At 41.5% G+C, this 25,313-nt stretch overlaps 1 protein-coding gene across 6 annotated transcripts in view; it reads right to left on the bottom strand.

Moving 5' to 3' along the window:
- Nucleotides 1–255: 255 nt before the first annotated feature.
- The window catches only part of LOC103479258 (regulator of nonsense transcripts 1-like), a 30,494-nt gene continuing 5,436 nt past the window's right edge, over nucleotides 256–25,313 (bottom strand). For 2 of the 6 annotated variants that reach the window (XM_008433602.3, XM_008433603.3), the window contains exons 6-24: nucleotides 24,303–24,464; nucleotides 23,984–24,068; nucleotides 23,405–23,503; nucleotides 22,822–22,930; nucleotides 22,571–22,730; nucleotides 22,349–22,467; nucleotides 21,714–21,878; nucleotides 18,644–18,758; nucleotides 18,389–18,532; nucleotides 18,045–18,258; nucleotides 17,565–17,682; nucleotides 16,376–16,532; nucleotides 15,989–16,131; nucleotides 15,674–15,848; nucleotides 15,485–15,566; nucleotides 5,138–5,299; nucleotides 4,814–5,064; nucleotides 3,332–3,451; nucleotides 256–3,194 (exon numbers count right to left, since the gene is read on the bottom strand). In XM_008433602.3, the coding sequence (XP_008431824.1) occupies nucleotides 3,335–3,451; nucleotides 4,814–5,064; nucleotides 5,138–5,299; nucleotides 15,485–15,566; nucleotides 15,674–15,848; nucleotides 15,989–16,131; nucleotides 16,376–16,532; nucleotides 17,565–17,682; nucleotides 18,045–18,258; nucleotides 18,389–18,532; nucleotides 18,644–18,758; nucleotides 21,714–21,878; nucleotides 22,349–22,467; nucleotides 22,571–22,730; nucleotides 22,822–22,930; nucleotides 23,405–23,503; nucleotides 23,984–24,068; nucleotides 24,303–24,464 (2,577 nt within the window). In that variant the 3' untranslated portion in view covers nucleotides 256–3,194; nucleotides 3,332–3,334. Of the gene's footprint in view, nucleotides 3,195–3,331; nucleotides 3,452–4,813; nucleotides 5,065–5,137; nucleotides 5,300–6,043; nucleotides 6,397–6,485; nucleotides 7,790–15,484; nucleotides 15,567–15,662; nucleotides 15,849–15,988; nucleotides 16,132–16,375; nucleotides 16,533–17,564; nucleotides 17,683–18,044; nucleotides 18,259–18,388; nucleotides 18,533–18,643; nucleotides 18,759–21,713; nucleotides 21,879–22,348; nucleotides 22,468–22,570; nucleotides 22,731–22,821; nucleotides 22,931–23,404; nucleotides 23,504–23,983; nucleotides 24,069–24,302; nucleotides 24,465–25,313 lie in introns of those variants that run through there. The other 4 variants (XR_014084195.1, XM_008433604.3, XM_081598041.1 and 1 more) reach the window with 4 other exon arrangements.

Genomic DNA, 25,313 nt, shown 5'->3' with positions numbered 1-25,313 from the left:
ATCTCAGAAACCAAAACTGCACAAACGAAAATTTTAACGGCACAAACCTGCACAAACGGAGCACTAACCATTCAGACTATTTGCTGGATTTTTTGACGTGGGTGGGGTGTCAGCTTCACGCAGGTGGTTTGACGGCGGACAGGAGAAAAGTTACGCCCTCCAAAAGCTACTCAGGCAGCCCATATGGGACATCACACAGCCTGCTTCTCCTGAAATATATTTGCTAATTTGTGCAATAAAACTAGAGCATCATGATGAGAGTAATCAAGAGAAACTTTATTTGTCACGATTAGCAGATTTGAAAGAAGCAAAACCGTTTGGTTTAATTCTTAAAAACAAAAAAAGCGAGTGATGTCCTGTTCCTACTAAAACATGCAGATATTTGTGGAAGTTATTGTGTGATCATTTGATTTTTAGGATCAAACTCAAAAAACGGTCGAAAGATTCATTACCTGTTCATGAAAAAGATGCATTATGAGAGTTAGTAAGTAAATTTGACTCAACAAGGTTTCATTCTAAATCTGATGTAAATAAAATATAATAGTTAATTGCTGTAGAATAACCCCCCAGCGAATTCATAAATTATTTAGGCTTGTGCAAGAGTTTAAACTTATATTTAGGACAAACATCAGGTTGGCTAACTGATAGCCTTCAGTGCAAAGATCATGTGGCCAAAAGGTTAAAAAAATTACACGTGTTGCATCACAAGTTGAGCTGGAGTGAAATATGAATTTACAAGAGTATGTTTCACTAATGCCAGGAAATGACAAACTTTTAGTCAACTTATATTTCTGAGAAAACACAAAAGGGAAAATATTGGATTAGAGAATAAAAAAGCTAATTTAATCAAAAGTGTCATTTTTAACTATAAAAGATCTCAACAGATTATTTTTTTAATCAACACTGTTTAAGCACTTCATAATATACCCTTATAGCAGGATTAAAGCTGCAGTATGTAACTTTTACAAAATTATGTTTTTCACATATTTGTAACATTTTAACATGCGACACATAAAAGATTGAGCTTCTCTACCTCCAGTGCTCTTATTGCCATCCAAAGAAAAGCATTGCTTCTGGTCAGAAAGAATGAATAAGAGCCAGGAGGAGGGTCTTAGTGCTGTCAATCAACTCATGTGCACACTGCTCAATATGCATTTAGCAGAGAAACAACTTATTACTGAAAAAACATTCATTCGCCAGCAGTGCCCATGCCAACTAGCCTGATCGTTCATGGCAGGCTGTGTTGTGGGGAACCAGCTGTAGCCTAGCAGAGTGTAAGGGTGTGAGCAGCCATTACACTGCAGTGATTGACAGCACTGAGACCTCCTGGCACAGATTGGTTCTGAGTGGCGCATTTTCTGGTTAGAATTTGGAGAACTGGCAGAAGAGCTTCAGAGATCATCTTTATTATTTTATACTGTTACATTACTAGTGAGTTTTTTATTCTTGTCAGATTATACATTTATTGACATTACATACATATTGCAAAACTTTCATAACTTCTCAAATTGTTTCCCTTAATGAACAGAAATCACCATAATGACATAAAATTGAGAAATGAACAGATAAATACCTAAATAATAAAGGGGTGGGAGGTGGCATTGTGGAGCTAAAAGGTAATAGTATTTTACCTTTTTTATTAAACAGTCACATGATGGGTCAGTTAAATCATTCTACACATTATGAAGGCAAAGATTTGATGAATTCCACAAAAGGCATCCACCTGAGTAAATTTTGCCGAACTGCCCCTCACTGTTAGAGTTGTCTTCAAAAACCTTACTAGTGATAGTTTTAATACCTAAAAAAAAATGTAAATAAAAGTTACATTCTGCAGCTTTAATGTAGATCAAGTTTATGTAGAAGATGGAGTTAGAAGACTTTATATTGTCATTTATTTAAAGTCAGGTTTATGTTTAAAAGCATGAAAGAAAATGTGTTCTCACTTTTCCCCTACACGTCTTCATGCTGTTCAGGAGCTTTAACTGTGGAAACCTCACTGCATGGTTTTTTGCGCGAGAGGAATCTCAGTACAGTTCACTTAATTTGGTTTAGCAGAAGGATAATTAGGAGCTCAGAATAAATGTAACTGCTTTACCAAGTTCAACCAGAGGGGAAAAAAAGACACTTCCAAATATTTACAAGACATTTATGGTGCCTATTTTTGTATTATGGTATTAAGATCTGAAATTATTGGTGGTGTTTTTATTCAATTCTAATATAACCACCTGTTCTTAAGCAGACATGCTCTGAAACATGGCAAGGTACACTAGCAAACATCTCTGAACACACTTCTTTAGGAAGCTGTGTGTCCAAAGTGGGTCCTCGAGGGCCGGCGTCCTGCATGTTTTATTCTCTCCCTAGTGGTAGTAACAACCTCCTCAGCAAGTCAATGTTCCTCTTGGTCCTTCTAATGAGCCATCATTTGATGCAGGTGTGTAAAACCAGGGAGAGAACTAAAACATGCAAGATGCCGGGCCTCGAGGACCCACTTTGGACACCCTGCTGTAAGATTTCTCAAAGTTAAGGAAATAAAACGGGTGATCCGTGTGTGTGCAGCCTTAAAAGGTCACAACTCTGCAGCACAAACACTTGAGCCCACCTGAAATGCCAAATATTTCTTCTAGATGCTTTGTTTCAAGCGTTGGGTTTAAAAGAGTTGCCATAACGAGTTGCCATAACGACTGCTCCTGGAGTTACGTCTCCATTTATTTTGTCTAACTCCACCTCCCAGAAGATCCCATGTTGGAGGAGTTTAGTGTGAGACAGATCTTCTCCAGCTTTTGGCACAAGATTCCAAGTCCTCTCCTGGAGGACTTCAAAGGTTAAGGGACACAATGACATAACTGTCCCCTTCACACCCGTCCACCATCATGTAGACCTGTCCCACTCCTTGACCAGTTGACGGACCTCGCTGCTCTGAGGACACCGGTTTCCTTTCTGTACGTCTTCACATGTGTGCAGCCGTGCTTCCTGATGCCATGCCAGCCTCCTTCTCCTCCCGTCCAGCTCTACTCCCATTTTGCTCTCACTCTTGTGATTGGTTGGTTTCTCACGGTCTCCTCGTCTCTCACACAGCGGTGCTTCGGTTGTAGCAGTGGAAAACGGGAATCCATGTTTGTTCCTTTTCTATTACCCGGATTAAAATACGAACAAACCAAGCTTCAGGCAGGTCTCTGTTCCAGCACCCTGAAACACTAACACACATAACATGCTAGTTAGGAAAAATGAAATTAATTTTAAAGCAAAATAAAAATTCATTACAAAAGTCATTACAAAAGAACAATCTTATTTGCTGTGATTAATAGAAATGACAGAATTAGATGCTTCTCACATTCTAGTACTGGGACAGTCCAGTCACTCCATGTTGGTAGGCCCGTTCCCCCTGGTATGTGGAGTCCTGGGACAGAGCCACATCAAACTGGGACTTGAATTCATCTCCTAGGTAACTGTCCTGGAATGGGACAAGTACATCAATTGGTTAGTTTAAATTTTCAATGCTGGAAGGAATTAACCATGTGTACATCAAAACTCTTCCTATAAACAGGAAAATGAACAAACCTCAGTTTGTTTCATGACAGGGGAACCTTAAAATATAATTTTAATTCATTCAAACAGGCAGCTTGTTTCTTGAGGAAAATTAGTTTCTCCGGATAAAATAATGAAAATTAAAATTGTTCCGTCCAACCCTCAATCACACCTTTGCCAAAACATCCACAACACTAAAAAGAAATCACATTTTTAGTATAATAGTTATCCATCTTTTGCAGCAGCATAAGTACAGATGAAAAAATAAGACAACGAACAGTTTCTTGTTGACATACGACACTCATTTGGATCACAAGATAATAAACTTGTTCAGTTGAAAACACATTAAAAATGCTAATATTTCCATCTGATAGATTTCATTAACACACTACCCATATACATATATAGTGGGAGGCAAAGGGAGGAGCCAGCGCCTGGTGACAGTTTTTTTTACAAGCTGTAATTAGTGTTTGAAACAGATATTTTGTGTTGTCAGGTAGGGATTCTGTGTCACCTAGAATAAGGATAGCGAATTTATAAGGTATTCTTATTTTCAAGATATTTTCAATATTTTTGTGCATTTCTATCCAATAATGTCTTACAATTGTACAATCCCAGAATACATGCCAGTGGTTGGGTTCTGTGTTTCCACATTGCCTCCAGCATTTAGGCTCCCGCCTGGTACAAGAAATTTTCTGTTTCGGTGTTATAAAAAAATCTAAGCAGGCATCTCCAGTTAAATTCTCTCCATGAGTACAAATTGGTACATCTCCAAACTGTCATGCAGTAACTGTCATTCTTCTTCTGTGATTTTCATCTTGCTTTCCTTTTCCCAATTTGTTTTCACATATAAAGTTGAATGTGTTTTTTTACTCCCTTGTATAATCATGATATAATACCATTTTTGGATTTTGCCCAAAATGCTGTTAGTATTTCTGTAAGCACTGGTTCCTGCTCATCTGTATGTCTAATAATTTCCCGATTAAGATAATAAAGTACTTGCAGGTATCTATAAAAATCCTGTTTCCCCAAGTTATAACTTGTTTAAAGTGTTTGAAAGTTTTTTTATTTGTTCTTTATCCATTAAAGATGAAATACAGGAATAGACTTGTAAATCAAAACATATCAATGGCCAAGCCGGCAGACATGCAGAGACGGCCATTTCATCTTGGCATACAAGAAACGCATAAACCACACTAAAGGTGACTAAAGGAAGAACAATTAAACGATTAGGAAAGAAAGAAGGGACAACATGTTCCACAGTGGGATAGAGGATTGGTGAACATACCTGTGACAGTTCAGGCTGGGAGAGCCCAGGCTGGCTCATCTGGGAGGGCTGACTCATGCTGATGTAGCCTTGTGTGAGGGGCCCCTGGGAGAACGGCTGGGAGCCCTGGTCCTGGCTAGCCTGGCTGCCAGTCATGTGACCTCCAGGCTGAACTCCGTCTATTCCCACGTCTCCACTGTTTCTTTGACGAGCACCTCGAGTTCCACTGCCGCTTGTGCCGGCTGATTTATTCTTCATGCTTTCACCACGACCTCAACATAAGAATCAGGTAAAGTGATTTGATCTAAACAATGCAGTTGGTCATCACTGAAATGTTCCTCTCACCTGCAGAGGGGCCGTTCAGCTGTCCTAAATAACCAGGTGGAGGGATAGGAGGCATCACAAGGTTGATGGGAATAGGAATGTTCATGGACGACATTGGACCGATTCCGGAACAGATCATACCGATCTGGTCATGAGTCTGGAAGTACATGTTGGAAGGTCTGCCTGTAGTAGAAAACAGTGCGTTTATCCTTCTTTCAAATGACTTCACAATATTTATGTGTTTTTAGTGCTGGATGATGTGACAGAAAACTTATCACGATATAAGCATTTCATGTCAGTCAATATCGATAATTGATATTGATAATTATCAATTCATTTTATCTGAAATACAGCCAAACAGGAGGCCTGACCTACTGTGTTTTATCCAGTTCTCTCCATGCTTTTTTAAGCCCAGTGGCAAAAACCTGAAACTGCTGCTGTGCAACTTATTCAACCAGTGAGTTAGTTGAGGTCACCAAAATTGCTTAGCTAAGAGGTTGAGCATCTAAAGCCTTTTTTCTGCTTATATCACCCAGAATGCTGTGCAGCTCTGGATCGGAGTTCAGTGAATATTCTATATAGGGCTGTGTAAACGAATATTTTAGTAATTGAGTAATCTATCAATTATTCTTACAATTAATCGAGTAATCGGATAAAAAAATTAAAAAAAATTGGTAAATCTGGTACAACACCGGTGTTACCATCAGATATCAATATCAGCCTAATTTTTCATATTTGAGCTTCCCTAACAGTAGAAAATTAACCTGTAACGATAGCTCACTTTCCAAGTTAACCTGAAAAGTTACACAAAAATCTGAAATTATATTCAATTTAATAATAAAGAGGCAGGCTCAGAAATACGTATAAAAAATGATCCAGCTTTTAGTTTATGTATTCACCTTCAGTGAGTTTGATTGTCAGGTTGGATTCCGTTTTGGTTTCTGTTTTTTGTTTTGTGAAGCCTGCTGCTTCCACATTCCCCCACCAGATGCTGCCTGTGAGCAAAGCCCCTGGAGCAGCGCGTGGGAGAACCTGGAGACACACCTGTGGTGCATTAGATGACAGACACTGTGGATATTCAAGAAATGGTGAGCTGACACATCGTTGCCCGAGTGTTTGTTTACCCTGGTTTTGCCTGAGGTTTTCCAGCGTTTCTCAAGAACAGGGTTTATGCCAACTCCTGCGAACCCCCTGTCCGCTTCCTCACAACGCCATTAGCATTACCAATCGGTTGACTTCCTCGAGCACTCCCTTCCTGGTCCTTTGTTCTCTGTGGATTCCTTCATGACAAAGCAGTACGTACCCGTTTGTGCCCGAAGCCTTCTGGCTTCTCATTCTCCGGATCATTGTCAGCCGTCAGCTCGCCCTCCACACAGCAATCTTACCTGTCTGCCCTCCCACGGCACCTCGGTTCTCCTCGCTGCTGAACTCTCACTTTGCCCCAAACCTGTCAAGCTTTGGATTTGAGAATACGGGAAATGTTGCCTGGAGTGGGGAGCTTTGGGTGGGAGGCAGGTGAAAGAAAGAACGTAAGATGGGGGTAAAGAGGAGGAAATAGACCAGGGGACAGACGAACGCAAGTACGGGAAAGAAAGATGACCGGTAGATCAGAGGTCGAACGCAAGAACGGGGGAGGAAGCAATACGGGATATTTACGGCACCATCTTTCGTCACACTCAGAAACTCATTGACCAGCCATGTACCGCCATGATGATCGTTTGTTCAGACTGGGATGATATGAAATTTATTGTGCAGTTCGTACATAAAGCTACACTTACACTGTAACCATCAACTACTCAGCCGCCCGCCGCTCACCTGTATAAATACTCCGGCAGCGCTCTTTCCACCTTTCGCTTTCAACCAGCAGCTCCGGGAGGAGAAAGGCTGCCGTACTCCAGGCATCGCACCATTCATTTTAAGGATGCTCATTGATCCCCCAAAAACAATGAAAACCCGGGCATTATCACTCAATAAAATCCCCAGGGCCAAACTTGAAAATTGGACATTAGGCTGCCAACACTTAGCTTTCATCAACTCAGAGGCAGAAGTCAGAGCTCAACAATCATCTGGACCTAACTATCTGACAAACAGAGCAGTTTGAGAGACTGAATGACTGTGTGTCTAACCAGGAGCACCACGGGGCACTGTACTCTCTCCATTCCTTTTCACTTTCTACACTTCAAGCAAAAGTCTGACTTCTGTCATCTACAGAAATATTCTGATGACTCTGCAGTTATCGGGTGAATCAGATGGACAAGAAGCAGAGTACAGAGACCTGGAGGAATGCTTTGTATCATGGAGGAAATCATCTCATCTTCAATGTAAACAAAACAAATGAGTTAATTGCAGATTTAAGGAGAAACGGGTCAAAGGTCAAACCCTATTTCCATCATGGGAGAAGAATTGGAGGTGGTGGAGGGATATAAATACCTCGATGTTTATCTGGACCGGAGACGCAACAGTGAAGCTGTTTACATTATCAGAGCAGACTGAACTTTTTGAGGAATACAAGATCCTTCAAGGTTTGCAGCAAATTGCTGAAGGTCTACGAGTCTCAGCATCACTTCTTTTGCCATTTTCTGTTGGATCAGCAGCATCAAAACCAGGGACCTCAAAAGTCTCAACAACCCAATAAAGAAGGCTGGTTCTCCTCTGGGGACGACTTTGAAAAATCTGGAAATGATGATGCAAAGAAATATTCTTCATAAGATCAAGAAAATTATGAACAAACCTAACCCTCTTCATGAGACCGTTTTTGGAAAACAGTGTCTTCAGTCAGAGGCTTCTTCAAATTTGCTATAACGCAAACCGCTACAGGAGATATTTCCTGCCAAAAACCATCACCATATACAACAACTCTTTCAAGAATTTGAATTAATAAGTGTCAACATTTATTTTCCCTTTTGGATCAATAAAGTATTTTGGCAACACTTTATTTGAAGGGGGGTGAGTAAGACTGACGTGGCACTGTCCCAAACACCCGTCATGAACATTAAGTCTTCATGAATATTTATGAATGTTTTCATAAAGCGTCATTCAGTAAATTATGACACTTAATACAAAGTTGACATTATTGAAAATCTCTTCGTTATGACAACGTGATATTACCCAAGACGTCATTGTCATGACAACTTGACATTAAGCAAGAAATTATTCTTATAAGGATGACATTTTAAAATTCACCTGTTATAACTATTATAACTTGTCATGAATATCATAACTATAACAAGTTATAATATCTTGCTTAGGGTTAGCTTAGGGTCAAGTTGTCATGACAACGACGTTGTCTTGGGAAATGTCCATCCATCCATCCATCCATTTTTTTCCGCTTATCCAGGGTCAGGTCGCGGGGGCAGCAGCTTCAGAAGGGAGGCCCAGACTTCCCTCTCCCCAGCCACTTCTTCCAGCTCCTCCGGGGGAATCCCAAGGCGTTCCCAGGCCAGCCGAGAGACATAGTCCCTCCAGCGTGTCCTGGGTCTTCCCCGAGTCCTCCTCCCGGTGGGACGTGCCTGGAACACCTCACCAGGGAGGCGTCCAGGAGCCATCCTGACCAGATGCCTGAGCCACCTCAACTGGCTCCTCTCGACGTGGAGGAGCAGCGGCTCTACTCTGAGTCCCTCCTGGATGACCGAGCTCTCTTCACCACGACGGACCGGTACAGCGCCCGCTTCACGGCAGACGCTGCCCCAATCCGCCTGTCGATCTCCCGCTCCCTTCTTCCCTCATTCATGAACAAGATCCCCAGATACTTAAACTCCTTCACTTGAGGCAGGACGACCCCCCCGACCCGGAGAAGGCACTCTACCCTTTTCCGGCTCAAGACCATGGCCTCGGATTTGGAGGTACTGAGCCTCATCCCGGCCGCTTCACACTCGGCCGAGAACCGCTCCAGTGAGAGCTGAAGATCATGATCTGATGAAGCCAACAGGACCACATAATCTGCAAAAAGCAGAGATGTGATCCTAAGGCCACCAAAACGGATCCCCTCAACACCTCGGCTGCGCCTAGAAATTCTGTCCATGAAGGTAATGAATAGAATCGGTGACAAAGGGCAGCCTTGGTGGAGTCCAACTCTCACTGGAAACGAGCCCGACTTACTGCCGGCAATGCAGACCAGACTCTGACACCGGTCATACAGGGACCTGACAGCCCGTATCAAAGGGCCCGGTACCCCATACTCCCGGAGAACCCCTCACAGGGCCCCCCAAGGGACACGGTCGAATGCCTTCTCCAAGTCCACAAAACGCATGTAGACTTGTTTCTACATGTGTTTTGTAGACACAAAACACATGTTCATGGGAATTGGGCAAACTCCCATGAACCCCTCCAGGACCCTGCTGAGGGTGTAGACCTGATCCAGTGTTCCACGACCAGGACGAAAACCACTCTGCTCTTCCTGAATCCGAGGTTCGACAATCCGACGGACCCTCCTCTCCAGGACCCCTGAATAGACCTTACCAGGGAGGCTTAAGAGTGTGACCCCCCTGTAATTGGAGCACACCCTCCGGTCCCCCCCTTTTTTTTTTTTTTTTTTTTTAAACTTTTTTTTTTTTGTTGATGCCAAATTTTTTTTTGTTAGAGTACACTCAAGAAGAAAGATCAAACAATACATAAAAATATAAAAGACAAATACAGAATAGAAACAAAAATCACATACCAAGGGGAGACTCTTATTTTAGTAACACAAAACAAAAACATAAGGGGACCATTCATATCCAAAATTAGTCCCGTCTCGATGTGAAGTTTGACCATTTTTCCCATTTGTCCAGACATTGCTGTTCCTGTGTCCTCAGTCTATGTGTTAGAATCTCAATGAGTTCAGTCTGTATTCACTCCTTTGTAGTAGGAGGTTCAGATTTGCACCACTTTCTCGTTATGACCTTTTTGGCAGCCACCAACAGAATTTTTAACAAATAACAGTCATTAAGTACACTATTGTCCAAAAGACCAAGATATAAAACCAGACCGGACTTAGGTATTGAGTAACCCAATATTGTTACAATCTTATTGTGTATTTCGTTCCAGAAATGTGTAATTCTAGGGCAAAGCCAGAAAATATGCGTGATTAACATTAAGTGCTCCACAATCTCTCCAACATGGCTCTAGATTTGAATTTACTAGTAATTTGGGTTTTAAAAAATCTAATTATATTTTTCCAACAATGTTCTCTCCAAATTCTGGAAGAGGATGTTGTAATTTGAGTCTTCCAAATATTCAGCCAGCCATCTTCAGTTAGCTGAATACCAAATTCCTTTCCCATTTTGTTTTAATATTCAATGTATTAGTGCCTCTATTTTCTAACAAATATTTATAGAGTAAAGACACTATTCTATGTTTTTTACCCTTATAGGTCTCTATCAGCATTTTGACAATCCCATTTTCATTTGGGTCTATTTTTGTTTTATTTCTTTGTTATAAAAGTCCCTTAATTGTAAGTATCTAAAATGATCTTGAGTTCTTAGAGCAAACTCTTGCTGTAGTTCATGGAAACTTTTAAAGTGTCCATCTTTAAGGACAACGCATAATGCTGTTAAGTCTCTTTCTAGCCATTGTTTAAATTGTGGGTCCTGAATAAAATATTTATTGTAGGCTGGCCACTGGATCAAACATAATTGTTTCTCTAATTTGTATTTTCGGATTATATATAACCATTTACCCAGTGAAAACCTAGTAATAGCATTAACATTCTTAAGTATATTCTTAATGGTCTCAATATCTCCAATAATACTTCGCAATTCTCTTCCATTGACTTTTTGTTCAATATTTTTCCATTTCGCTTCATAATTTTTGGCGCTTATATTTATTATGGGAGCTATTTGGGCAGCGTGGTAATATTTTCTAAAGTCGGGTAATGCCATACCTCCTTTCTCTTTTGGTATTTGTAAAGTTTCAAATTTTATTCTGGGTTTTTTAGCGTTCCATATGAATCTAGTAATAATCTGGTTCCATGTTTTAAACAGTCTATCCGGGATTTCTATAGGTAATGCCAAGAAGAGGTACAATAACATTGGTGACGTGTTCATTTTTATCGCTTCAATTCTGGAGCTGAAGTTAAGTGTTAGGAGGTGGGATGTCCCAATTTCTTGGTCCACTTTAGTAAAGTTAGCTTTATATAGACCACCTATGTTTTCGTTAATTGTACTCCTAGGTATGTCATATTAGAGCTCCAATTTAAGTTATATTTTCCGTATCTTTCAGATGGAGTATAACCAAATGTCAAAACCTGTGTCTTTTCAAATTTAATTTGTATCCTGAATAAAGCCAAATATCTCTAACTGGTTGATTAGACAAGGCAGCGAGTTTTCAGGGTCTGATAAATAGCAAATTACATCATCTGCAAACAAACCTATTGTATGGGACTCATTATGTATATCAATACCCTTAAGATCCTTATTGTCTTATATGTTGTGCGAGTGGTTCAATATAAATTGCAAATAAAGTTGGTGATAAACAGCAACCCTGACGTGTAGAACGTTCTAGTTTTATATTGTCAGTTAGATTTCCATTAATCTTGATTCTGGCCACTGGTGATTGGTATAAAGTCCTCACACACTGTACAGCTTTTTCATTAAAACCAAATTTTTCAAGTGCTTTATATAAGAAGTTCCAGCCTACGCTGTCAAAAGCTTTCTCTGCATCAAATTAAGATAGCTGTTTTTATTTTGAATATGATCTATTATGTGAAGTGCCCTCCTGATGTTATCTCGCGTTTGGCGACCTTTAATAAACCCTGTCTGGTCCTCATCTATGATATCTCCAATGAATTGCTCAAATCGAGGTATAAATTTTATAGTCCATGTTTAGAATAGATATAGGTCTATAATCAGAGCATGTTTCACTCTTCCTTTTTTTTGGAATGACTGATATAATTGCTTCTCTCCAAGATGGCGGCAGCACTGCATGTTCCAATGTATAATTAAATGATTTTTCTAGTAATGTTAGAAAATCTTCACTAAAGGATTTGTACCACTCAGATGGCAGTCCATCACTTCCTGGTGTTTTACCGTTTTTTAACCTATTAATTGCCTTTTGTATTTCTATTCTTGTTATATGGGAAGTGAGAAGTTTGTTTTGAGTTTCTCCAATTCAGGGCAGGTCCAGTGACTCCAAGAAGGTTTCTATCTGTTCATCTTTAGCGGAGGGAGGTTGACTGTATAATCTCTGGTAGTATGTCCTAAACCTGTCCTCAATAGTTGCTGGGTCATGTATTATTTGATTTGTTTCTTCATTCTTTAATTTATAAATATTTCTCTGACGCTTTTTCAGTTTCTTTGCCAACAGTTTCGTTCCTTTAGATCCCACCTCACGATATGATTGTGTAATAAACTTTGATTTCTTTTCAATTTCATATGTAAGCATTTTATCAATGTTGTTTCTTAGTCATTTCATTTTTATAAACAAGTTGGGATTTTGAGTTAATTTATGTTTTTCTAGATCTGTTAGTTGAGCTCTTTTTCATAGGCATCCATTCTGGATTTCTTAAAGGCCGCAGTTTTTGAGATCAATTTTCCTCTTAATACTGCCTTGAATGCATCCCATAATATCACCGGATTAACCTGTCCATCATCATTCTCTTCTATGTAAGTTTAAAATAGAAGAAACAAGTATATCTGACCATTCTTCACTAACATTAAAACTAAATTTATCCTCCGGAAAACGCAAAACAGCATGGCGATTAAATGTAGGCTTGTTGAACTCCAAAACAATCAAAGCTGAAATCGAGTAGCATCGAGTCCAGCCTCTCCTTGGTCACTTTTAACTTGTTCTCTCTTGGTATCCAAGTCAAGCCGAAGCCTCTCTTGATCATGTCTGACGCTGCTTTGTCTGCTTTCTCATAGGTCCGCACTCCAGAGTCCCAGAAGATTCTCATCTTTGTGAACGGCGTCTGAAATCTGACATCTTTCTGCTTCAGGGCTGCCTTTAATGGGCCGTATGCTTTACATTTTTCTATGACCTCTGAAGCGTAATCATCATCAAAATAAAGGCGCTTGCCTTCCACAGCTCCACCTTCTGTTCCCAGGCTTTCCTTAGAACCATTTCTTTTGTGTCGAGTTGGAAGAAATTCACAATTATAGATCTCGGGGCCGCGTTGGGAGGCGGTCTGGGTGTCAGAGCTCGGTGTGCCCGCTGAATCCGTAGTTCACTTCAGCTGCTTGATCAGCAGATCGGTGACAAACTTGGAAACCGATCTACCTTCTTTACCTTCTGGAACTCCAGAGATACGAAGATTATTTCTCCGGCTTCAGCTCTCCAAATCCACAAGTTTGTCGTTCATAGCTCTGTTCCTTTCTAATGTCTCAACCAGCTCGTCTTTCATTTCCAAGCACACAGCCTCCAGGTCACCTATTCAGGTCAGCCTCGATGATACTGCCCTTCTGGTTCTGCAGCTCGCACATCATTTCCTCCCTGAATCTGTTGAAATCTTCCTTCATTGTTGCATTTACATCTTCTTTGAGTTCTTCCATGTCTTGCTTCATCTCGTTTTTAAACTCTTTTAAGTCTTTAGAAAGCGTCTTGATACTCTCCAGTAACACATGTTGTTGTAAGTTAACGCTAGCATTCCTCGTGGTAGCATTAGCCTCATCCTCACTACCGTCTCCCGACTGTTCGCCAGTATATTGTGTTTTAGACGTTTTCTTTTCGGTCTTGTTAATTTTCGGCATCTTCCCCCTTTAAGTGGTTTAGACTGAAGTTTTGGTAAATATCTGAGTTAAACAAGGGGGATATTTTAAATACCGACATGGAGGAGCCTGTTTCTACGTGGCCATCTTGTTGCAGCGCTGACCCGGAAGTCTCTCCCGGTCCCCCTTTTTAAACAGGGGGACCACCACCCCAGTCTGCCAATCCAGGGGAACTGCCCCCGATGTCCATGCGATATTGCAGAGTTGCGTGAGCCAACACAACCCTACAACATCCAGAGCCTTAAGGAACTCCGGGCAGATCTAATCCACCTCCAGGGCCCTGCCACAGAGGAGCTTTTTGACCACCTCGGCGACCTCGTCCCCAGAGACTGGAGAGCCCAACCCAGAGTCCCCAGGCTCAGCTTCCTCAACAGAAGGCATGTTGGTGGGATTGAGGAGGTCTTCGAAGTATTCCGCCCACCGGCCCACAACGTCCTGAGTTGAGGTCAGCAGCACCATAAACAGTGTTGGTGCTGCACTGCTTTCCCCTCCTGAGATGCTGAATGGTGGACCAGAATCGCCTCGAAGCCGTACGGAAGTCTTTCTCCATGGCCTCTCCAAACTCCTCCCACGCCTGAGTTTTTGCCTCAACGACCACCTGAGCCGCATGCCACTTCGCCCGCTGGTACTCATGAGCTGCTTCTGGAGTCCCACAGGCCAAAAAGGCCCGATATGACTCCTTCAGCTTGACAGCATCCCTCACCGAAGGTGTCCACCAACGGGTTTGAGGGTTGCTGCCGCGACAGGCACCAACAACCTTGCGGCCGCAGCTCCGATAAGCCACCTCGGCAATGGAGGCACGGAACATGGTCCACTCAGACTCAATGTCCCCAACCTCCCCCGGAACGTATTCGAAGTTTTCCCAGAGATGGAAGTTAAAGCTCTGTCTCACAGGGGACTCCATCAGATGTTCCCAGCAGACCCTCACTACACGTTTGGGCCGGCCAGGTCTGACCGGCTTCCTCCCCCACCACTTGGGAAATGTCACGTTGTCATAAAGACATTTTCAATAACGTCAACTTTGTATTAAGTGTCATGATTTACCGAATGACGCTTTATGACAACAGTCAAATATTCATAAAGACTTATTCATGTTTATGACAGTGTCATGTCAGTCTTATTCACCCCCCTTCAAATAAAGTGTTACCAGTATTTTTGAATTAGAATTTTTTAACTGAATTTGAAAAACATGGCTGTCTGCATACTTCATTACAAAGATTTGAAACGTGTCAAGAGGAAATAAAATCTTGTTTCACCAACGGATACACGTTCTGATGAAATGAGTCACAAGTTGTAGCATGGATATGTGGAATATCTTGGCTATCTCCTGACTTCAAACCGAAGTCAACATGTCCACTGGTTTTATCGTCAGATGAAGACGGACTCAAAGTTTTGCATTCAGTTTATTCTGGTTCAGCCTTCGATACATCCAAGCTCCTTGTGAGCTTATATGCAGCAGGTGATCTGAGGTAAACCATCTTTCAATTAAAAACATGCAAGATCAGGTTTTCTGGTGGAGAATGTTCTGAAATGGAATGTCTAATCATCGAAATCTTTAATATGTAAATAAAATTCTATATCTGCCACAGAGCCTGGACAATTAATATCCAAGTATCAACAAAAGTACCAACAACTTGAACATTCCATTGACAATGAAGGTATGTGTTCTGCAGGAAGAAGTTCTTACCGTTGCTGCTGCGGTCATAAACAGAGCCAGGAATCAGCGCCTCCCTGGCATCATACATGGCTGTGCTCATGAAGCGGCCACCCTGGGAACAAACAACATGTCCACTGTCTACATCTCACATTTGCTCCCAGTTATAAAAGCCCTATCCAGTGAGGAAGCCTGAATGCCATGAACACACATTTAACTCACTGGGTTGATGGCGTTGACCAGCTTCCGTGGCTTGTTGAACTGCATGAGGCTCTCTCTCAGGTTGTTTAATGGGCCTTCTACAAGAACCTTCTGCTCCTTGTAATAGTTGAGCAGGTGGTTCCACAGAGGCTGCTTGGACAGGGCCTTCGGATTCCCCACAATGATCACTCCGTATCTGCATCACAATGGAGGACATGGTAATAAACAGCATGTTAGCTACACCACATACAGGACAGGATGATGACATGAAGCTACTAGTATTATTGTGAAGAAGGTCAAAATTCCAGTGTTCAGTGTGAAGTGGTGGTGCTGTACCGGGCCCTGGTGAGCGCCACGTTGAGACGTCTGGGGTCATTGAGGAAGCCAATGCCCTGGTGCTCATTGGCTCTCACACAGGAAAGGATGATGAAATCTTTCTCTCTGCCTTGGAAGGCATCCACACTGGCGATTTCCACTTCCTGTTATGAAACAGCAGTTTACCAACTCAGCTGACTGACATTTCTGCTGACTCAGGGAGCAAACAGTGGTAATTCAAACTTGGTCGTTTATCTAGGAACGTATGAACGAACGAACGAACAAAGGAAGTGCAAATGTTTTTGCTTTTATCCCATACATCATTTTCTTGTGCCCATGCTTATCCAGTCCTGAAAAATAATAAAAGCCAATTCCAGAATTCTGAAGTGGAAACCCAGCTGAGCTGACCTGATAGAGCTTGGTATGGAGGGAGCCACTGAACTGCATGTACTGGACCAGGTAGGACCGCTGTCCTTCATAGGGAGTGATGATGCCGATCTGGTCAGGTTTAGCCCCAGCCTTCAGTAACCTTGTGGTTATTTTCTCCACATTGGCAGCCTCAGTTCTACAAAGACATCACAAACATCTTAAAATAATTTCATTATTTCACCCATTAATTTTTTGAAGCAGTCCAAAAACATTCTCACCAACAATACAGGTAATTGTGATCCAGCTCCATTTCTGTCTAATGGCAGTTATTCTATAATCTGGAGCGTTGGTGGCTGAAGCAGCTCTGTCTAGCTCCTAGCATCTTCCTTTGTAGATCCTCATTCCTCAATTGGGGGCTATTTTTATATTTTTAGACATAACTAACGATGTTTTCTTTAGGTTTCATAACTTAATACATGTGCAAATAAATTAACACAATGACTTACTAGCACTATATATTTATATTACATAGAAAACAACACCAGACTAAACTGGCAAAAGTCATCTTGTTGAAGCATCAACAAGCATAACTTCACTCCAGTGGTGGGACTTGAACATCTTTAAATCAAGTTAATATGAAGGTATGTAATAAATAAAAATTTATCACATTTTAATCAAAAACCATACATCAACAAAAACATCATTCAAGAACCCTTTTTGTTGCTAAATTACTGAATGAGCTCAGAAACAAGTAAAAATGTTTTTAATGTGTTTAAGTTAAATTATACTTTAATTGAAAATCCTGTATTGACAGACTAAACACTTTCAATTTAAAAAATATTTTTGCTGCTAAATTATTGAATAGACATGAGCTCAACAACAAAGATGTTTAACAATAATTTTTTTCAGCATCTAATCAGATTGTTTATTGAACCAGAAATTAACCACAGTGAGATTAAGAGAAGTGAGTTCGTCGTCCATCGCTGATGGTGGCTGTTGCTTGTGCATCAGACTTATGGGTGTACCGTACCAGGACTTTATGTAAAAAAAAATAGAAAAAAAAATTGCATTAAAATCTATGCAAAAAATGCACTGAAGTCCCACCCGTATTTTATATGATACTTAAATAAATTTCTAGTATGTCTATCATCTTCATACATATGTTGTCCAACAAAAACTGCAAGATAAATCTCTAAAGCTTTTTAACAAAGTGAAACCAAATGCAAACCTGTTCAGATAGGATGTTCCAGAGCTTGCTATCTCCTCTTGGCCTTGGGTGACATAGAAGAACATGGGCTTGTCTGGCTGTGGCCACTGGAAATCAAAGCCTTTTTTCACCCGATCAGCTGTAGATGGAGCAAAGAAAAACAGGAACACACCCCACGTCTTTCATCGAATTCTTTCTAAATGTACAGGTCAGATTGGCCTTGAATTAAGACTGCTCAGCCCAAAGTAAGTCCTAAATAATTAATTTCCTCATCCAGATCACTTTAGTTGTCCAATGGATATAAATTCAAAGTTTCTGCATTAGGCATGGGTCACAAGAAATTTATAGTTAAACCTACAACAATGTGTCCCCTGAAAGACCTTTCAGCTTGATGATTTTGGCCCCAAGAAGAAAAGGTTTGGTCACCAAACTATCATTTGATAGTCAGTCAAACTGATAGTTTGATGGACTGTCAGTTACAACAAACTAACATGAATTTACCAGCAGTAACTCCATTCTGCAAGGAGCCCTCATAGAAGATGTTGGAGGGGAACGCGCTGAGGGCCGGGTGCATGCGGTACTGGACCTGCAGACGGATAGGCCTGATGCCCAGAACCACAAGGCGCTCAAACAGAGACTGGGACAGGCCTGCTTTTGCTGCCTTCTTACACATCACCACAGGTCCTAGCTGGCAGTGATCCCCCACCAGAATCAGCTACAGAAAGAGAACACAACGACGATAAAGAAGGTTCAATCAAGCAAGTTCAGTTGTGGGTCTAAAAACAGCAGGAAGAAAACAGCAATAATACTCCTGCTGTCATTTCTGTTGGTTTCTTCACGCTTACCTGTTTGGTCCCAAGGACAACCGGCACCATGCACTCTGGTTCTGTGGCCTGAGTGCTTTCATCAATCAAGATAGATCGGAACTGCATTTTAGCCAGACGTGGATCTCCTGCTCCAACACATGTGCAGCAGATCACATCGGCATTCTGGGTGGAGGAGAAACCCAGAAGAACCCAGGTTTCATTTGGGTAAGCTTTGCTGCATCAGCTCCTTACTCTCATCAGGTTACTCAGTGTCTCACACTCAGCCAGTCGTACCATGAGCAGCTCCCGCTCAGCAGTGCGTCTCAGAGCTCTGTAGCGCTTCTCGTCAGAGGACGACAGCTCTCCGGTCTCATCCTTCAGCTGCTGGAGTTTCTGCAGCTCCGGCATGCTGCCCACATCAACCACAGAAACTACAGCCATGAGGTTCTGTTCTCAGTATGAACCAGAATGATCTGGAATTACTTGCATCACTACCATGTTTACAGCATGTGACTCTTATTAAAACAATGTTTTTCTTTTACTTTTTTTTTTTAATTTGTGAAAAGAAATTGAGCTCCTCCATCTTCTACGTATGAACCTGCTGCCTTCTCAACAAATACACGGCTCTGATTGGGCATCAGAAATGCCCAATCAGAGCGAGGAGGAGAGTCTTGGCACCGTCAATCAACTTCATGTACGACTCACACACTCCATCTTTCCCACTGTTACATTACAGCTTCTTCATTCGCTATGAATGCTAAGCAAGTTAGCATAGCCATATGAGTTATAAGTTACAGTGCGTGCAGAGCATCCAGCCGTTTGGGCAGGTTCATACGGAGAAGGCAGTTCATACCTTCTCTGTATGAACCTCCGAGCTGGATGCTCTTGATGCATGAACTTATAATAAAGTTAATGTGTGGCAACTGGATAACATCTTTTGACTGCATTATCCAAATCCAAAAGAATGCACATTTTAAAAAATAAAGTGCTAGAAAGGAATGTATTGTGTAGCAAAATAATCAGCTGATTTGAGTATTTATAATATTTGGGCCAGCAATGAATTTCTACACGGCAAAATTGAATATCTTGGTTTATTTTAGTCCAGCAGAACCAGCAGGGAACAGAGTGGAAAAGCTCACTACCTGCGGTAGAACTGAACCGCACATTAACCGGTTAGGGCACAACGTGCCAGTGGAAGAACAGCTTAAAGATAGTTTTAACAAATATGTAAAAAATTATATACACTGCTCAAAAAAATAAAAGGGAACACTTAAACAACACAATGTAACTCCAAGTAAATCAAACTTCTGTGAAATCAAACTGTCCACTTAGGAAGCAACACTGATTGACAATCAGTTTCCCCTGCTGTTGTGCAAATGGAATAGACAACAGATGGAAATTATTGGCAATTAGCAAGACACACTCAATAAAGGAGTGGTTCTGCAGGTGGGGACCACAGACCACTTCTCAGTACCTATGCTGTCTGGCTGATGTTTTGGTCAGTTTTGAATGTTGGTGGTGCTTTCACACTCGTGGTAGCATGAGACGGACTCTACAACCCACACAAGTGGCTCAGGTAGTGCAGCTCATCCAGGATGGCACATCAATGCGAGCTGTGGCAAGAAGGTTTGCTGTGTCTGTCAGCGTAGTGTCCAGAGGCGCTACCAGGAGACAGGCCAGTACACCAGGAGATGTGGAAGAGGCCGTAGGAGGGCAACAACCCAGCAGCAGAACTGCTACCTCCGTCTTAGTGCAAGAAGGAACAGGAGGAGCACTGCCAGAGCCCTGCAAAATGACCTCCAGCAGGCCACAAATGTGCATGTGTCTGCACAAACGGTTAGAAACCGACTCCATGAGGATGGTATGAGGGCCCGACGTCCACAGATGGGGGATGTGCTCACAGCCCAACACCGTGCTGGACGCTTGGCATTTGCCAGAGAACACCAGGATTGGCAAATTCGCCACTGGTGCCTTGTGCTCTTCACAGATGAAAGCAGGTTCACACTGAGCACGTGACAGATGTGACAGAGTCTGGAGACGCCGTGGAGAGCGGTCTGCTGCCTGCAACATCCTTCAGCATGAGCGGTTTGGCAGTGGGTCAGTAATGGTGTGGGGTGGCATTTCTTTGGAGGGCCGCACAGCCCTCCATGTGCTCACCAGAGGTAGCCTGACTGCCATTAGGTACCGAGATGAGATCCTCAGACCCCTTGTGAGACCATATGCTGGTGCGGTTGGCCCTGGGTTCCTCCTAATGCAGGACAATGCTAGACCTCATGTGGCTGGAGTGTGTCAGCAGTTCCTGCAAGATGAAGGCATTGAAGCTATGGACCGGCCCGCCCGTTCCCCAGACCTGAATCCGATTGAGCACATCTGGGACATCATGTCTCGCTCCATCCACCAACGTCACGTTGCACCACAGACTGTCCAGGAGTTGGCGGATGCTTTAGTCCAGGTCTGGGAGGAGATCCCTCAGGAGACCATCCGCCACCTCATCAGGAGCATGCCCAGGCGTTGTAGGGAGGTCATACAGGCACGTGGAGGCCACACACAATACTGAGCCTCATTTTGACTTGTTTTAAGGACATTAAAGTTGGATCAGCCTGTAGTGTGTTTTTTCACTTTAATTTTGTGTGTGGCTCCAAATCCAGGCCTCCATTGTTTAATAAATTTGATTTCCATTGATGATTTTTGTATGATTTTGTTGTCAGCACATTCAACTTTGTACAGAACAAAGTATTCAATGACAATATTTCATTCATTCAGATCTAGGATGTGTTATTTGAGTCTTCCCTTTATTTTTTTAGCAGTGTGTGTGTATATATATATGCATATAATTTTTTTTAAATTTTATTTTTTTGTAAAATTTGAAAGTGAAACTGTAGCAAATTGTTGATTTGCCACTTTGTACATTGAAAGTTACCCCAGATAAAAGGTAACGTTTATTTATACGTCCTAATTTTGCTGGTAAAAACACAAACACCAGATTGCTTATAAACATTCACTGATTAATCAGTCAGCCAGAAATTTAAATCAGCTTATCAGATTTTCATTGGCTGTGCCTGGTAAACGTATTCCACCAACAGAATTCACAATGATATGTTCTGTTCTCTTTGAACTTTACCAAACAAATCTGAAAATGTGCAGACCAATGCTTGGAAAGCATAAATGGTGGGAATTTTGTAATTTCTCCATTTTCAACTTAATTTAAAACTATTACCTCAATAAATCTCAAAGCACATTTTTACTCTTGTACATTTCAATACATTAGCAAAAAAAACAAAACAGAAAATGTGTAGGGAAAAGCCTCATCTCTAATCACTTAACATGAAAACAGTGACTACACACACCGTCCCTTGTGTGTTACCTTTCCATGTTCCGGGTCTGGTTGTGCAGAGCCAGGAAAGACACCGGAGAATCAATAGCTTCCCTGCTTTTGGCACAAAGTCTCACTACCTTCAGCCCCGTCTGGTGAATCTTCTCAGTCAGCTGATCAACAGCAATGTTACTAGGAGCACACACCAGCACTGGTCTGGAAGAACACCACAATGGCAACATGAAAACTGTCTCAGTTAGTATTAAGAAATGCAGCTTGCTGCCAAATACTGTAGATCAGTCATTTTCAACATCAGAGAAAATAAAAAGCCTCATCCACAGTAAGGACTGGGGTATGTAAACTTTTGATCAGTCATTTGGGAAGTTTCTGTTGCCATTATTTCAAAAAGGTTAAAACAGTTTGGCAAATTTATTTAACCACCATAAATAATGTGTGAAGAGATTTTCTTTTATTTATATTCTTTGGATAATGACCACAAAAAATATCAAGAATTCTGACAGGGTAAAACTTATGAGCACAACTATATCTTGCCAATTTTTTTTTTCTTCATTTAGGATCAAATTAATGCGAGTCTTGAAGGATACCCCAGTTTAAAACACCCAGTTGAAAATAGAGGATTTCTGATTTTTTGTAAGTCCAGTAATTAAACTGTTGTAGTTCCTTACCCGTTTCCCTGCCTAGCCAAATGGTACACTATGGTAGCTGAGGTGACCGTCTTCCCTGTGCCAGGGGGGCCCTGGATCAGACTGAGGGGTCGCTGCAACACCGTCTTCACAGCATAGACCTGTGTCACAACAAATCATTTTCATTAAACCCAGTTAGTAAAAGCACCAGGCAGCAAACAGCAATGATCATTATGCTGTTAGTATTGAATCTCTCAAGGTCACCTGAGAGTGGTTGAGGTCAGGCAGGCCTTGAGCAGTGAACCGTTTAGGCAGCTGGCACTTAATGAGCACGTCCTCCACCTCGTGTCCCAGCAACTTGTGATAGATGTAGCCAGAAACTGAAGTCTCATCCACAGCAAAAGTTTTCAGGGCGCTCTGCATCCTTCAGAATAAAAGCACAAAAAGGCAGCTACTATACCGCTTCTCTTCATCATAACAGGTGCAAACAAGGTTGTTCGGCTGTGGTTGAATACCTGTCAAAGGAGGTGGACTTCCACACAAAGTCCACCTGGAAGTTATGAGGGATTTCCACTGGAGCTCCAGCACTACTCCGAAGCTCAATGGCAATCTCATCGCCGTAGTCTTGGGTTAAATGTTAAGGACTCCTCCACGTCTCCCAGAATTAAACTAACGTATATAAAAACAAAATCCCAATAAAATATATTGAAGTCTGTGGAGGATGTGAATACCTTTTAAAGAATTGTAGTAGTGTAAAGTGGTTTCTGGCTAAAACATAATTTTAATTCATTGGATGGATAATTTATTAATTATAGCATTTCTATTTGTTATTTAGAAATGTTGGAAGGATGCTCTAAAGATAACGTGATATAGTTTGTTTATATTGTTAGTGTGTAAATATACAATACACAACCAATATGACGCGAGTGAGATTATGGATAACAGTCTAGCTTAGTTTAAGTAGTTTGCCAGAGCTGCCACTAGATTGTGCTATGCCTCCTTGTTTCACCCCAACCCTGTTCTGCCCACTCTGCCTTATAATTATCTGACCAGAACACTTGTGAACAGCTGTGTGCCTGTTAACAGTCAGAAGGATACTGTCAGGAACTTTGATGACATGTCCAATGCCTTTCCATGGAGGGGCCAGGTCTCCTTTATATCTGAGGCAGATTTCATCACCCTGCATTAGTCGCATATCTAAAAAAAAAAACAAACAGAAAATAGATGTTAGAAATTAGCCAAGAGAAAAGTTCAGAGCATAATTCCTGCTGCAACATGAACAAATATTAGGGTTGTACCGATTGCAGTTTCTGGCCAATCACCAATCTTTAAAAAAAACCTGACCTGCTAATTCTGATTTTGGCCAGTACAGATTTTTTTTGTCTGAAAATTCGCAAAATATAGCGACAGTGTTGCTAAGTTAACAACAGTGGGGGGGGTGACCATTAACCACTGAGGTTCAGATGTGACCAGCGGGCCGAACTGTCAGTTTCTCACTGCTGAGCAAAAGGGGACAGTGGCTGATTTTCAGTCCTTTGTGGAGAGAGAGAGATCGGTGGATAAGATCCGCTTCACATCAAGCAATCTCCCAAAATTGAGCAAATTGGGATGTATTTATCAATTTATCAGTGCTTTCCCAACAAGTGTGTGAGAAGATGGTAAAAACTTGATAGTTACCAGAGTCAGTCTTGGGAAGGGTGAAATAAGCAATCCTTTTTTTATTCAGGCCCAGGTCCCATCTAATCGTTATATTTTCTTGAGTCTGAAGAAGAGAAATAATAGGACATGCTTCAACTGAGCCAACAATAACTTGAGTAAAATAAGCATGTAGAAAAGCTAGATATCCATTCAACCATTACCCCCCTCTGGGTTTTCACCCAAAACTACACTATTTTTTTGTTTGAGAATAATAAAACTACATTGATCACAATAATCTATTTTTTCTGCTTGTATGACAAGTATACACCAAACGCTTTATGAATAATTGCCAGTTAACCTGTGACTCTTTCAGTTTCTTATCATAGTCAGCCTCCAGCTTTACAAGAGGACCAAAGATATTCTGGTACTGATAGGCATCCTCATATCGCAGGAGGACGTGCTGTGGCTCCTCGTCCACTCCAGGCTTTTCCAGGTCCTCCAGAGTAGCAGTGGGATTTTCCTGTCAGGAAAAACAAAGACTAAGTCTAGCATGACAAGGGTCAAATAAAAAGCCACATGAACCAGTTCCATGGTTCTGTCTATTTAGAGTATAGCTTCCCACTGACCACATCGAGAGTAAAGAAGCCTTAGGAACTAAGGCACAGATAAATCCGATAAACTGGATTTCCTAAACTTTGGGAAATTGGTGATTGGCCAATACTGATCTTATCCACTGATTTTATTTACCTCCATAAAGCTCTGAAAAGCCACCACAACCACCACCAGAATAATAATAATGTCCCCTCTTGCTCTACATTGAGAGGACTGACTGACAGATCCACCCACTAGGTCACGTCTGCAACTGTGCAATTAGCAATCATTACCCCACTGTTGTCAACTTGGCTTCTTAATATTTACCATTATTTCAGAAAAAAATATTGGCCAAAATTGGAATTGGTAGTGAGACTTTTTACAGATCAGTGATGAGCCAGAAAACTGCACCCTCGTTAGTGCCTGGCCTTTGCCTTCTTGTGCAACTCGAAAAATATTTTGCTTTCAGCACAGTTGAGCTTTGTAACATAGATTTTCTACCGGGCCAATCAGCGAACAGAAGAAATGGTTATGAACGATAACATCTGAGCCGTTTTAGAATTGTAGTCTGTAATTGTAGAATTGTAGTCTGCCTGTAGTTTTAGCAATGGCAGTGGAGGAAGTGAAAGAAGCCACTTCCTCCACTGCATATTAATTCATTAACATAATTAATTAACATAATTAATATGTTAATTAAGATTAACATATCGGCTCTTCTCTCTTTGCAGTGGAGGATGGTCGTTTATAGAGTTGGCAATTTCCAGTAAGCTTCATAGCA

Source organism: Poecilia reticulata, chromosome 17 (assembly GCF_904066995.2).
Source record: "Poecilia reticulata chromosome 17, P_reticulata-male-v2, whole genome shotgun sequence".
NCBI lineage: Eukaryota > Metazoa > Chordata > Actinopteri > Cyprinodontiformes > Poeciliidae > Poecilia > Poecilia reticulata.
The sequence above is the reverse complement of the archived record's forward strand: the minus strand, read 5'-3'. Positions and strand labels throughout refer to the sequence as shown.